General features: G+C 38.6%; 1 protein-coding gene across 1 annotated transcript in view; it reads right to left on the reverse strand.

Annotated features, from left to right (window-relative positions):
- Positions 1-4,144: 4,144 nt before the first annotated feature.
- ABCB5 (ATP binding cassette subfamily B member 5) overlaps positions 4,145-13,604 on the reverse strand; it is a 113,013-nt gene continuing 103,553 nt past the window's right edge. Inside the window, 3 exon segments of the mRNA XM_004316485.4 lie at positions 4,145-4,396; positions 6,058-6,204; positions 11,615-11,821. Coding sequence (XP_004316533.3) covers positions 4,199-4,396; positions 6,058-6,204; positions 11,615-11,821 — 552 coding nt within the window. The 3' untranslated portion in view covers positions 4,145-4,198.

Consider the following 13,604-nt stretch of genomic DNA (forward strand, 5'->3'; position numbering starts at 1 on the left):
TCTAAGAAAAATTGTCTTTTCTTTTCAATGGAATAAAAGTTTGAATGCTTTGTAGTAAGCTGGGCCTCCCAAAGATAGCCACATGTCAAAAGGGTCTTTGCAGATGTGATTAAGAATCTTGAGATGGGAAAATTATCCTGGATTCCCTACGTGGGCCCAATGTAATCGCATGGGTCCTTATAAGAGTAAGAGAGGAAGGACAAAAGCAGAGAGAGATGGATGGAGGTATGATGAAGGAATCAGATATCCTCAGGATGCACGCTGAGGAACGTGGGAAAAGAACAAGGAATAGATTGTTCTCTAGAGCCCTCAGAGACTGATTTTAGACTTTTGTCCTCTAGAACTGTAGGATAATAAATGTGTGTTGTTTTAATCCACTAAGTTTGTGGTAATTTGTTATAGCAGCAATAGAAAAGTAATACAGGCTTTATCAGTGTGGTTTTGCTAAAAGGTGGCAAGCTGTGTTACTTGAGGTACTATGTAGATATTTGATGATCCATGCATTTTTTTTTAATAATTATGGCTTTTAAATGAGCTTTTTAATTTCTGTTTTATTACTTCCAATTTTCCCAGTTTCTTCCCTTCACCAGTTCTTATAAGTGAACTTTCCAGTCAACCTATGATTCCACTTCAGTAGCCCTCTGGGAATAAGAGCTCAAATTAGAACAATGAATACACAGGTGGACACTAACAGGAAATATTTTCATATAATAGGTCATATGCAAAGCACGCTATACATACGATGAAACTGACACATTGAGTAGGCTAAAAACCAGGTTATTAGCTATGACCTAAGTTGACTTAACATAAAAACACACCACAGCTTGTTTTAAGGAATAATAAGATATAAGGTAGGTTGGTTGGGCTAGTTATAAAAGTGTGACATAGTGGCTTATTTCTTTTTGTTAATATCTGTGCCTTATCCTTGCTACATTGGTTCAGTTTCACTGGTACCCTCATTGGTGTTTCAATTATTTTAAGACTCAGTGAACAGCCCTCCTTTCCAGGAAGGAAAGGTGGTGCAAAGGACAAGATGTGGCGATGGCTGAGAGCTACTACAACATACTAACATTTAAAGGATGACTCCGATGGATCCTGACCTCCCTGGTCTGCTGCCTTCACTATATTTAGGGCTTTCCAGGCCAGGTATTTAGAGGTTCTCCTGTACCCACCCCACTGCCCACCTTCCCCTGCTCACACCACCCCCCCTCCACTGGTACTTCCTTTTTGTCTCCTGTAACATATCCAAGCCCAAAGGTCAAGTAGAAGCAGAGGGCAAGAGTGCTTGGACAAGTTTGGACTGAGGTCAGCCTAAATGAGTATTAGGCTATGAATCATGACGGCAGAAGTCAGTGTTTTCCTGAGACCAGGAAGTCCTCAAGACTAGTGAATGCCTAGTAAGATAGATAGAAGTCTTGTGGGAAGTTAGGCCCACAAGGATCTAAAAGGGATTTGGCAAGGTACACTCAAGTGCCAAATTATTTCAAAATTAAATAAATTAAACCAACTCAATCACTATGATAAAAGACCATAATTAATTAAATTAAAATTGAAGTTAGTTAAAGTAAAATTAAAATTGCGTGTGAGTGGAAAGAAAACATTTTTATGGACTTAGGCTAGCCTAGAATAAAAGCTAACCATCCAATGGGTCACCAGTGATGGATAATACCCGTGACAAAGGGATGGCAATATGTGACTGTTGAAGCAAAAACCATTTGCAGCTCACCAGCTCATCCTTTCAGTAAAATGTAAGCCTCATTTCTGTATCAATAAAGCATACCTGCTATGAGAGACGTCCTTCTGAGCTGAGTCACCTAGTATTTACTTAATATCTACAATATCTAAGGCACTATAAGAAGATAATGCTGAATCAGCTAAATGTGCTGATTTGGTGCCCTGAATAATGCAGCATTCATTACTTACAGCCCTTACGTAAATATCAAGTTGGGAACTATAAACCTAAACATATTATTATTTAATAATTAATTTATAAGAGCTTTAAGGAGTGATTTAAAATTTAAAACCTAGACTTAAATCTGCTAAAGTACCTTTTCATTTCATTTTTTTTAAGATAAAAATCTCAGTTCCTAACTTAGCTTCTTTTCCAGTTATAGAATACCCCGATTTAAGAAAAAGTATACGGATTAAAAAGTCAGACTTACAAAACTGATAAGGTATGTGCAAATGGTAGTTCATTTTGAAAAAATTTCTACAAGTATTCCTAAAATCCTGACCTCACTGAAGTAATTCCATAGCTGGCTGGAATAATTTTGGGGATGGGGTGCCTTGGTTCTATTAAAACTAGTGTTTTAAATAAAATGATATATTTTAAAACCATTTTAAGAACAGTACAGCAACTTTAAACTTTTAAACTGCGGCAGTCCCTAAAAGCAGCTGGTCTCTACTTATTTTCTGCCTTCATCAGCTGATAACCCCACAGATCCTTGTAGACTCTCTGGGACCCTAATTCTCAGCATGGTTGCTTGTTCCCATGAAGGCAGTGACTTTAAGAGAATGCTGATGTGGAGCATCCTTTAAAATCTTTTGAAATAAAAATGCAAATAAAAAATTAGACAGGGCTATTAATTAGAAAGGAAAGTGTTTCTCTGACATCTGTAGGCATGACGGTAGGATTGCTATGGACAGGCTCAAGGGGAAAGTAGGCATTGCAGGTATTTGCTAATCTAGGAGGCATTACAGACTTGGGCCTGGGCTGCTCCTGTTCTGAGGAATTAAGCATATCCATATCATATTGCCCTTTCCCTCCTTCCCATCCTACTCTGGAAAGAGAAAACACCAAGGGCTCTATATCCACACATAGCAAAGGGGCCACAGGCTTTCAGTGCCAATGCTTTTAAACAATAATCTGGTTCTCAATCCCCTAAGCCTATTTTTATTTTGCATTTTCTAAAAAGTGGCATAAGACAAAAATGGTTTTAATTTTTTTCACAAGATTTCAGATTACTGGCAGAGGGTACTTTAGAGAGGCTGGCTGTAAGTATCACTGTAAATGGAAGAAAATACAATTAAGGATGGAGATAAATCATTAGATGAAATGACATATTTAAGTAAATGGAAAACATGATTCAGTTTACCAATATTGTTATTTACACAGAATTTTTAAATCATACATATATTACATAAAATACATATAAAGTTTAAACAAATTACTTGATTGAATAATAATAGAGAAAGGCATTTAAAAATTTTCACCCGTAATAAACGTAGCTCTTATTTTAAGTAACTAAGTGTTCATACACGGGTAAGCTTGTGACTTATTCTGCCTAACCGAAAGCTTGGAATAATGGAATCTTCAGAATGGATCATGTAAGGCATTTCACTTACTGAAGTGGAAGATAACTACTTAATTCTGCCAGAAATTTTACACTGTAATCCTATCCCCCTGACAAAGGAATATAATGGAATTTTGGGAAACAGTGGATATTCACTGAAAGAAGCATTGAGAGATATTATGAGAACGTCCTATGGTCTGGAGTGAAGGACTACCTCAAAGTACTCTAATTTGCTACAAAATTTGGGAAGTTCCAAATTAAAATCATTCTCCCTGCAATGCCACAGGCCCAACTACATCTTACTCTCTCTTTGCTAAAATCTTTTAATTTAGTTAACTGGGTAATTTTTCCCTCTGGGAATATATTCCCAATTTCATAGTGGAAGTTTAAAGGAAAATATTCACTTTGCAGCAAATTGCTTTATAAGCAAATGTGCTTTTTATAAAGTGAAGGATACAGGGATTATCTCACTTAAATGAATTTAGTAATTTTTGTTTCCTTTTAAAAATCTGAAGGGGGGCTTCCCTGGTGGCGCAGTTGTTGCGAGTCCGCCTGCCGAGGCAAGGGACACCGGTTCGTGCCCCGGTCCGGGAGGATCCCACATGCCGCGGAACGGCTGGGTCCGTGAGCCATGGCCGCGGGGCCTGCGCGTCCGGAGACTGTGCTCCGCAGCGGGAGAGGCCACAACATTGAGAGGCCCGCGTACCGCAAAAAAAAAAAAAAAAAAAATCTGAAGGGAAGATGGTGTGTAAACAGAACATGTCTGTACTTGAATAGCATGATTCTATTGATACATGCAGTAAAGGAGATCAAAGCATGCCAAATAATTATTAAGTAATTCCTAATTCCTACTAATTATTCTTTGCATTACACAAAGATCAAAATATGGGTTAACTCCAACAGCATCACTGCACTGATTGTGCATTTACTAATTTAAAATGTATGTCTCGATTTCTCAGGAGCTCTTGATGAGTTCCTTGTTCCTTTATTTTTCCACTGTGCAGAACCACTATCAGATCTGCATTCTGTATCGTGGAGAGTCTGTGAGCCACAACTAGGCATGTCCTCCCCTTACTGGCCTTATCAAGGGCATGCTGAACCACCTGGAAGAGAGAAGGACCTGTGATTGCTACCTTGGGTTAAATGCTAATAAACTTGCACAAGTCAAATTAATTAAGGTAATATAATAACATTCATTGTGTATTTGCTTATCTCCAAGGAAACTACCCTACTTTGTGAAATACCCTACTCAATAGAAATCTAGAAAAAGTAATTATAGACACATTAAGTAATACTTTTAATTTGAAGAGCTTTCATGACAATGAATAAAAATTAGGTGGTTATTTGTGTGTAAGTAAGTGGTTCCAAAGTCAAAGCTGGAAAGTAGTATTTCCATACCCAAGTGGAATTGTCTAATTTACTTACTTCGTTTCTTCTCACAGTTTTATTTTTTTATTTGTTTGTGTTGGTTTTTTTTTCCTTTTTTTTTAATATTTAGTTGTAAAACTGTCCTGGCTAAAACAGCATCTCAGCTACAATGAGGTTATAATGCTATATAAGAAGAAATGAGGGAATTCCCTGGTGGTCCAGTGGTTAGGACTCTGCACTTCCACTGCAGGGGGCATGGGTTCAGTCCCTGGTTGGGGAACTAAGATCCTGCATGCCATGAAGCACGGCCAAAAAACAAACGACGACAAAAAGGAAATGAAAGTGGAGGGTGAAAACCAATATTTGCTGAGTATATAAAATATTCCAATGATGGATATTTCATTTAAATTCTTTCAGTAACTCTGTGAGGATAATTTTCATTTCCCTGATGAGTAAACCAAGATTTGAAAAGTCCAGGTCCCTGGACCTAGGCCACACTGCTAGTAACTGATGAATCCAGGATTACAGCCCAAATATGTCTGGTTCCAAAAGTCCCATTTTTTTCTTTCATAACACACTGTTTCCTTGGAAATAAAGAATGATAATCATCTACACATAGCAATTGTGTGGTGATTAATCACATGGGATCTTAGGTCAGACACCATCTATTAAAATTTAGGGAAGTTTCTTAACTTTTCTAAGCCTTAGTGTGCTGATCTGTAAAATGAGCATAAAATAAGCTAATTCATCAAGTTGTTGTGAGGATTGAGATAGTAGTATATAATAAGCACTTGATAAATATGAAAGATTATAATTCATTCAACCAACATTCATTTAACAAATAAGAACATGCTATATGCAAGAACTATTAGGGGACAAGGACATAGTAAAATTAAACATCTGAAGCACCTTGCAGTGTAGGTTTATTGTTACATGTCTGTTCGCCCCCTTGTTTCCTTCTCAAACAGAGCTAATAGTCTATAGAAGGTAGAGTAGCAGGCTCCAACATTGCAGGGTAGATCACTCTTTTATATATGTAGATTGCCTTATTATTTTGTTTGGTATCATTAAAATAATAATAAAACAGGAAAGTAATTTTCATTGGGCTTTTTCCTTGAGTGGAGAAACATTTCAAGAATTGGGTCCCTTTTGATAATGAGACCAATTCAAATGAGAAAACCTTTCTAAAACATGAGATGCCCTGTGTCCCAACTCTCTCTCACCTCCCCACCAGCCTCTAACCTTTTAATAAAGGCCAAAACTTTAATTACAACTGGTGACCCTATGACTACAATTCTCTCCAGGCCTTTCTTCCCCAAACTGAGCTTCATTTCTTCCACAATACTCCACTCTCATACTTCATATTACATCCTGAGATGAAAGAAGAGGCTGTTACCTTTTCACTCTCATTATCAAGGGCTGAAGTGGCCTCATCCAACAACAAAATTTTTGGTTTTCGGAGAAGAGCCCTTGCAATAGCTAGTCTTTGTTTCTGGCCACCAGAAAGCTGTGTTCCTTTCAGTCCAACTTGTGTGTTGTATTTCTATTACAGGAACGTGTAATTAAGAAAGCAAGGCTTGGTTATTTAAATTAACATGGCGACTGTGGGCGAGAGCCATCTAAATATTTCAAATTTTGCTACTCTCTAAAATTTGTGTCCCAACAAGTACTAAAATCTATTCTTGGGCTTTGTTGCTAATAAATGCTAAACCAGCAGTAAACACTACCATCTCATTTACATATCTAATCTGATCACAAACAGTAGACCTTTGCCATTGTGCTTCTACAAAGGAATTGTTCAAATTAAAGCATAAGAAAAAAAATTATTAGGGAAAAAAAGTTCCCAGTAAGCACAAATCTTTCCCCATTAAGTTAAATTGTCTTCTGTTTTCAGATCAAAATGATTTAAAGTATCATTTTAAAGGAAATCATTGGGTTCTGTAACTTTGACTTTCACCAACCCTCTATGGGCACATCTCTCCAGATGCCATGATGCCCTTCTCAGAGGTCCAGGTATCATCCTAGCAGTAAGTTAGGCTGACATCTTGAGACAGTCCATTCACCTTTTCAGGCCATGATAGTGACATTTAGCACTTCACAATGTTTCTACACTCTCCTACATACTAATGACCCCTTTTTCAGTATTACCCTCCATGGAAGGGTAAAGGAAGTTTTTCACTTATCCTGAAGCCATCCTAAATCACAATGGATCAGCAAGCAGGCTCCCACTTGCTTTCTAGGTTGTCCTGTTAACTCTGCTTCCCTCCAAGGTTTCACACTGCTTTCTAGTAGCCCTTGCCAGTTGTCTGAGAAATACATGCCATTGGTACCCCGACAAGGATGTGTGGATGGATGAGCTCCACTGGGAAAGTGAGTCCAAGTGTACAGCCTTCTAAAGGTGGATCCTTTAAAGGTAGCAGCATTATAGAGAAGATGCAGCACATGACTGATGTGCTATTTATCTTAGTGCCCTGGCCTGATTCAATTGCTTTCCCTCCATACCTGACTGCCTTTAGGAGGTGCCTTTCCAGCAGAGTGGGTTTCCAGAGAGTCTATGATATAACTTTATAACAAATGTGTCTGCTTCATGTCAAAGTTCATTTTTCAACTTAAAATGCTCAGTTGCTTACTTTATATCAAACAATGGGTATCTGAATTACTAACGCCCAGTAAAAGTATCCTTTCTGAAGTGAATGCTCTACGAAGAAAACAGACTTTAGCTAGCTCCTCTGTGATTTTTATCTGGGACTGCTAGCACGCTGGGTCTCTTCCTCCTAAAATGCATTTTATTAAAATTGGAATCATAGGGCAACAGATAATCAGATAAAACTCTGTAGTTCATTTCCACACACTGCAAAGTTCCCATCTCATTAGGGAATTCAATCTTAAGCCAAAAATTGAGAGAGGATTGGGTGGGAATGATAATGGGCTTGTAGCTCTTTCTGCCAGTCCAGCTTAAATTGTATGTGGATTCCTCTATTATAGCTGAAGAAGATACAATACTAGCTTAGAAATCACTTTGCATCTCTTGGCCTTCTCTGGCTTGCAGGGAGATGTAAGTCTCAAGAATGAATTGGTTGAAAATACAGTTCAGATGTTTTTGCCCATCATTAAGCAGAACAGATTATAAATGTGACTATACACGTTGTCTCAATAGCAACCCCAAAACATTTTCAGACACTTAAACTGAAGGCTTTTGTTTGTTTTTAATGAAGAACTATAGGATTTCATTCCTTCCTGTTTAAAGTGAAAAGCTAAATTTTCTGGCAAACACTGGGATAGTGAGTGCCCTGAAATCACCTGTTTTATGAGACACTGAAGGGGCAATGGCTGTTCAATGTGAACCTGGGTCTAAATACCAGTTGGATCCTGGAGGGAACATCAGAAAGAGTCTAGTCCTAAACCAACTGCATTCTGGAGATCCCTGCAGGCCCTGGAAAGGAGTTTCAGTGTGGTTCCAGCGGGAGACATCATGTGGCTTGACTGAGAGCTGCCACCCTGTGAAATTGTGGCCGCTAGGGGACATCTACACCTGCTGTGTTTCTCCGAGGATACTCAAGACCAAGTCAGTGTTATGCCAACTCGTCTTCCAGGCTGATATTTCCAAATGCCTGCAGGTTATCTCCATGGCACATACCATAGATGTGTTACCCTTAGCATGCTCTGAGTCGATGCTCTGCTATTCACCCTCCTGCCTTGATCTGCCAGATAGGTCCCTAATCCTTTATCTGAAACCCACAGGGCTATATTTGTTTAAGAAGTCTATTTTTTTTTTTTTTACTTTAGAAGAAAATATACTGTAAATTGTACATACTATATATTATTTATATTTAATATGTGATATATATTATTTAACACCCCCAGAAAGGGCTGGGTAGCAACCAGTAATCAAATATATGAATATTTCTGTAGAAATATTTGACAATTCATTCTAAGTAGGACTAATAAAGATTTCATAAAGCCTCACATCATTTTGGCCACCCAACAAATTGATATCAAACACATGGTCTTTGTGCGTGGAGGGGAGAGGAGGGCATGGAGTTTAAGAACTTTTGGAAATTGGAGCTGGGGGAAAGAAAATGCGGACCTGAATTTCTCTCATCTAGACTGTTGTAATGTACCAGGACTTGCCCCTTTCATGCAGTGTATGCCATTGCCACAGAGACCACAGAGCCTCTTGAATGAGCAAACAAAAGGCTGAGCTGCAAATGCAATTATTTTCTTTAAAAATTTGATCATGTCAGTTCTCGGCCTAAAAATGTCTAGCGGTTTCCCATTTCCAAACGTAGCCTGGTAAATCAGAACCTTCGCATTTAGTCCATGTGCATATTTTGTTTGGCTTCTTCTTCTCAATTCCCCAGTTTATGCTTTATGCTCAGAATTTTAAATTTATTTTCCCCAAAATACCTAAAACCCTTTCACATATACGTGTTTCTTCATGAGCTTATTCTGCCTCCTAAGAATGGTGTTGTCCTCTCTCTGCCTAGTGAACTACTCATTCTTCAAAACCCAGTTGAAAGCAACATCCTCTGTGTGGTTTTCTCTGAGCTCCAGTGACACCATCGAGAACATGAAGGCCAAGATCGAGGATAAAGAAGGCATCCCCCCTGATCAGCAGAGGCTCATCTTTGCAGGCAAACAGCTGGAAGATGGCCGCACTCCTTCTGATTACAGCATCCAGAAAGAGTCGACCCTGCACCTGGTCCTCCGTCTGAGGGGTGGCTGTTAATTATTCAGTCTTGCATTCATAATGCCCAATGATGGCATCACTCTGCACTCTAGCCATTTGCCCCAATTTAAGATTAGAAGTTATCAGTTTTAGTAATAGCTGAACCTGTTCAAAATGTTAATAAAGGTTTTTTTGCATGGTTAAAAAAAAAAAAAAAAAGGAGACTTTGTCATTCCTTCTTCTGTACTCTCACCATATGCTCTGTGTGTTTTCATTCCAGCAAGCTGCCCAGTGTATTATGTACTTTCTTGCTCACTTTCTACAGACAACCTTAAGGCAAGTCCTGACAATCCACTTTTATGACATCTTTTACATCCTTTTCCTTGTTTTACTTCACTTTATAATTATTAATTCAGGCCTTCATAACTTAACCCTGGAAGTAGCTCCTAAGTGATCTCCCAAATTCCCTATCTTCTCTTCACTCCAAATGGTCATTTTCATTGCTGCTAGACTAGTAGTTCTACTGTCCTATTCCAGAATGATATTTTGGCACCAGATTTCTCTATGGTTGTATATATTTTAGGGGTAACAGTGATATGAAGGTAAACTAAAGTTAAAAACACTGAGAAACAAGCTATTCTTTCTTTTGGAAATAACATCATCTTGATTCTCAAAGTTTATTGTAAAAAGGACACTGAATCTCTGCAGTATGTAGTTTTGGGTAAATCTGAGAAATAGTACAACGAAAAGAATGAAAGATAATAAGCAATTTAAGGACAAAAGTCAAATGGTACAAATATAAAATGGATAGCATTTTACCATGTATAAATTAAAGAAAAAAACCTATCAGGAGTATGTGGATAATAATCTGCCCCTGACTCAATAACGCAATGAATGCCTTAGTAAAAAAAGGGAAAGACATAGGGTCACAATATTGATAAAAATATGTTACTCCTATTATAGGTAGTAATGAAGAACCTTACTGGAGTTAGGGAAATTGTATTAAAGGCCCATTTATAGTTAGAGGCATCAATTAGTGTGGACAGGAGATGGTGAGGGAAGATCTGGTAGTATAAAAGAAAGTATGGTGACCAGTATCCTCCCCCAAAGAACAGGGCACTAGATTAGTTGTTTGATATAATGCTTACTAAACTTTGGCATTTCCTTTTAAAGTGAGCTAGAAAATCACATTATAAAAGTTGTTTCCAATCAAAAGTAGGTATCTATATTTTTATTTTATCTATGTGTATATGTAGGTTTAAACAGATATTGCAAGAATTTTAAGCTGCAGTTACAGTGTCTCTATGCACTACTTCTGGATTTGTATCAATGCTTGCTATGCTAAAGGCTTCTCTACAGTTAGCCAAGATTTTTAACTTTTCTGAGATTTTGTGTCAGCCGTCACAGCCAATACAGAGAGGTCCCAAAAATGGCAGGCATTTACTTAACATTTGAGTGGGAAAAGGAGGCCCTAAACAAGTCAATAAGCACCAGGGTAATTTTAGACTGCGATGAGTGCCCTGAAGACTATGTGATAGGCTGTAAGGGCTGGTGGGGACTCTTTCAAATAAGGTGGCCAAGGAAGGCCTCTGCAAGAGTGACATCTGAAAGATCTTGAAAGTTAAGGAGCTGCCTCTTCAAAGAGCCAGAGGAAGGGAGGCCCCAGCTGAAGAAATGGCAAATGTAAATGTCCTGTGGTAGGGAAGAACTTGGCCAACTGATGAGACAGAAAGAAGCCAGTGTTGCTGGAGCAGAGGGAGCACATGATGTGCAAGGCGCTGGAGAGGCAAGCAGGGCCAGATCATCGAAGGCCTTGCCAGCCACATAAGGAGTTTTGACTTCATTCTTCGTGCAAAGGGATGCCATTAGGAGGTTTTAAGCAGGGAGGGGTATGATTTACTTTATGTTTTTAAAAGATCCTTCCAGTTGCTGTGAGGAAGAATTAGAAAGGGGCAAGACTGGAAGCAGGAAAATAGATTAAGAGGCTACTAAGGTTGTCCAGAGGGGGATGATGGCGATGTAGACATGGCAGAGTATAAATGAATAGAAGGTGTAGAATCAAAATATGAAAATTAATTCCGTGAATATTAATACAGTTTGGTCTTGGAAAAAATAGTCACACAAAAATCTCAAATTTTGCTTTTTATATCTAACTTTACATTAGATGCTAGCAATAACTAAATTGTATAATCCATGGAGCACATAAAAATAACCACTTAGGCCCAATAAAATACTTGGGCTTACTTGACAGCTTTGTAGTTCAAGATTTCAGACATTTTCTTACCTCAGGGAGACTCTCAATAAAAGAGTGGATATTCGCTGCATTTGCTACTTCTTTTATCTCATTCAATGGCACAACACGGCTGTTATCACCATAGGCAATGTTCTCAGCAACGCTACAGTTGAATAGCACAGGCTCTTGAGAAACGATTGCTATTTGGGAACGGAGCCACTGTACGTTCAATTCCTTTGCATCCACACCATCAAAGAGCTGAACGGAAAATGGTATGTGAAGATCCAACAACTGTATCATGTTACGGTTCACTGTATTCAAACATATACAAATCATAACAAGAAGGTTAGGAATTCAAGCTGTTTCATAGTATAATGTTACCCAAGGAAGGTTCATAAATCATATGTTGTATAGAAGCAGACAGCATGTAACTGACTAAAGTACCGACTCCTAAACTTACTTGACATTTCTAGGAATGGCTATATATTCTAGAGACCTGCTCAGAGTCTAGGATAAACGTCTGGTGCTCTGTACTGAAGTCAGATGAAAAAATACCAACCTCCACTGCAACAGGACCCCACTTTATTAAAGCCTGGTGAGAGAGTAGGTGCAGAATGATACAGTAGTCCACATGCAGAAATAAGTCATTTTGTACAAAGCCATGTTTATTCACATGGACGTATAACAAAATTCAAGTGACATTTGATGAGCATACCTATTATGTGATGGGGACTCTTCAGACACTGGGGAAACAGTAATAAACAAGACAAAGCTCTTACCCTCCTGTAGCTTATATTCTGGTGGAGAGAGGCAGGCAATAAGCACACAAACAACTCAATAACATCAGAAAAAGAAAGTGTCATGAAGACAAGATAATGGGATAGAGGGTGACTAAGGATGTGGTGAGGATTTGGGAAGGGGGCGACGGGATGCATTATATTCTATCTAAGGAAGTAGCATTTAGAATGAGACATGAATGATGAGAAGACATTGGCAAAGAAGTTAGAGGAAGAACATTCGAAGCAGGGGAATAGCAAGAACAAAGGTCCACAGTGTGTTTAAAGGACATAAAGAAGCCAGTGAGACTGACACACAGTGCATAACAAGCTAGGAGGGATAGGAGAGGACTTTGGAGAGAGAGGCAGGGGCCAGATCATGAACGACCTTGATTTGATGGTATGGACTCTGGTTTATTGTAACTGTGGTGGGAACTCATTGGAAAGTTTAAAGGAGGGAGCGTGCTATGCTATGTGCAAATAGGTGAATGTCGCCTGATTTTCATACTCATTGTTTTCTCTTGTAACAAGGCAGCCATTTTGGACTGTTCCATTTTTCAAAGAGTCTTTGAGACTCTGTGATGGGGAAAAGACTGTAAATTGCAGCAGAAGGATGACTAACATGACAATTTTTGACTTTTATGGACTTATGGTTTTTTGTGGCGGTAGGAGAAGGCAGAACAGGAAATTGTCTTTGTGTGTGTGTAATTTGGTGGTGGTTGTGGGGAGAGAATAATTGAAAATCTGAATACAAGTTAAAGTAAGAAAAGTGCCAGGTGAGAAAAACAGTCCTTGGAGTTCAAAGGAGGGAGAGGTTGCATTTTTTTGAGATCAGGATGCAGAACTTAACGGAGCTGATTCAAAGAAGCTCTAATCATGTCTAAGGTTTTGAGAGTTGGGAGGTGGAGATGGCCAGAGTGAATAGTCGGAAGCCTGAACCAGGGAGGCAGAACAGAGTGACAAAAGAGCCCAGATGTTGATATTACACCCATCTTCCAACACCTGTATTCTAAGAGAATTCCATGGCTTATAAGATCAAAATTTCTGCTCTATAATGGCTGAAGAATCTTTGGAGCTTTGATCTTAGCCTCAAAGTCCTAGCCATCATTTCTTTTATTGGTTTGCTTATCCTCTTAGTTAAGGCATATAGTTTTTTTTTTTTTTTTTTAACTACTGCACTGTTTGCCCTCCCCAAATCAGCGAGGATGCTTAAGCCCAAGGGAATGTTTAAGAATAGCCCCACTAACCCCCAGATAAGTTGTATT

The sequence above is a fragment of the Tursiops truncatus genome, chromosome 9 (assembly GCF_011762595.2).
Source record: "Tursiops truncatus isolate mTurTru1 chromosome 9, mTurTru1.mat.Y, whole genome shotgun sequence".
In the NCBI taxonomy this organism is placed as follows: Eukaryota; Metazoa; Chordata; class Mammalia; order Artiodactyla; family Delphinidae; genus Tursiops; species Tursiops truncatus.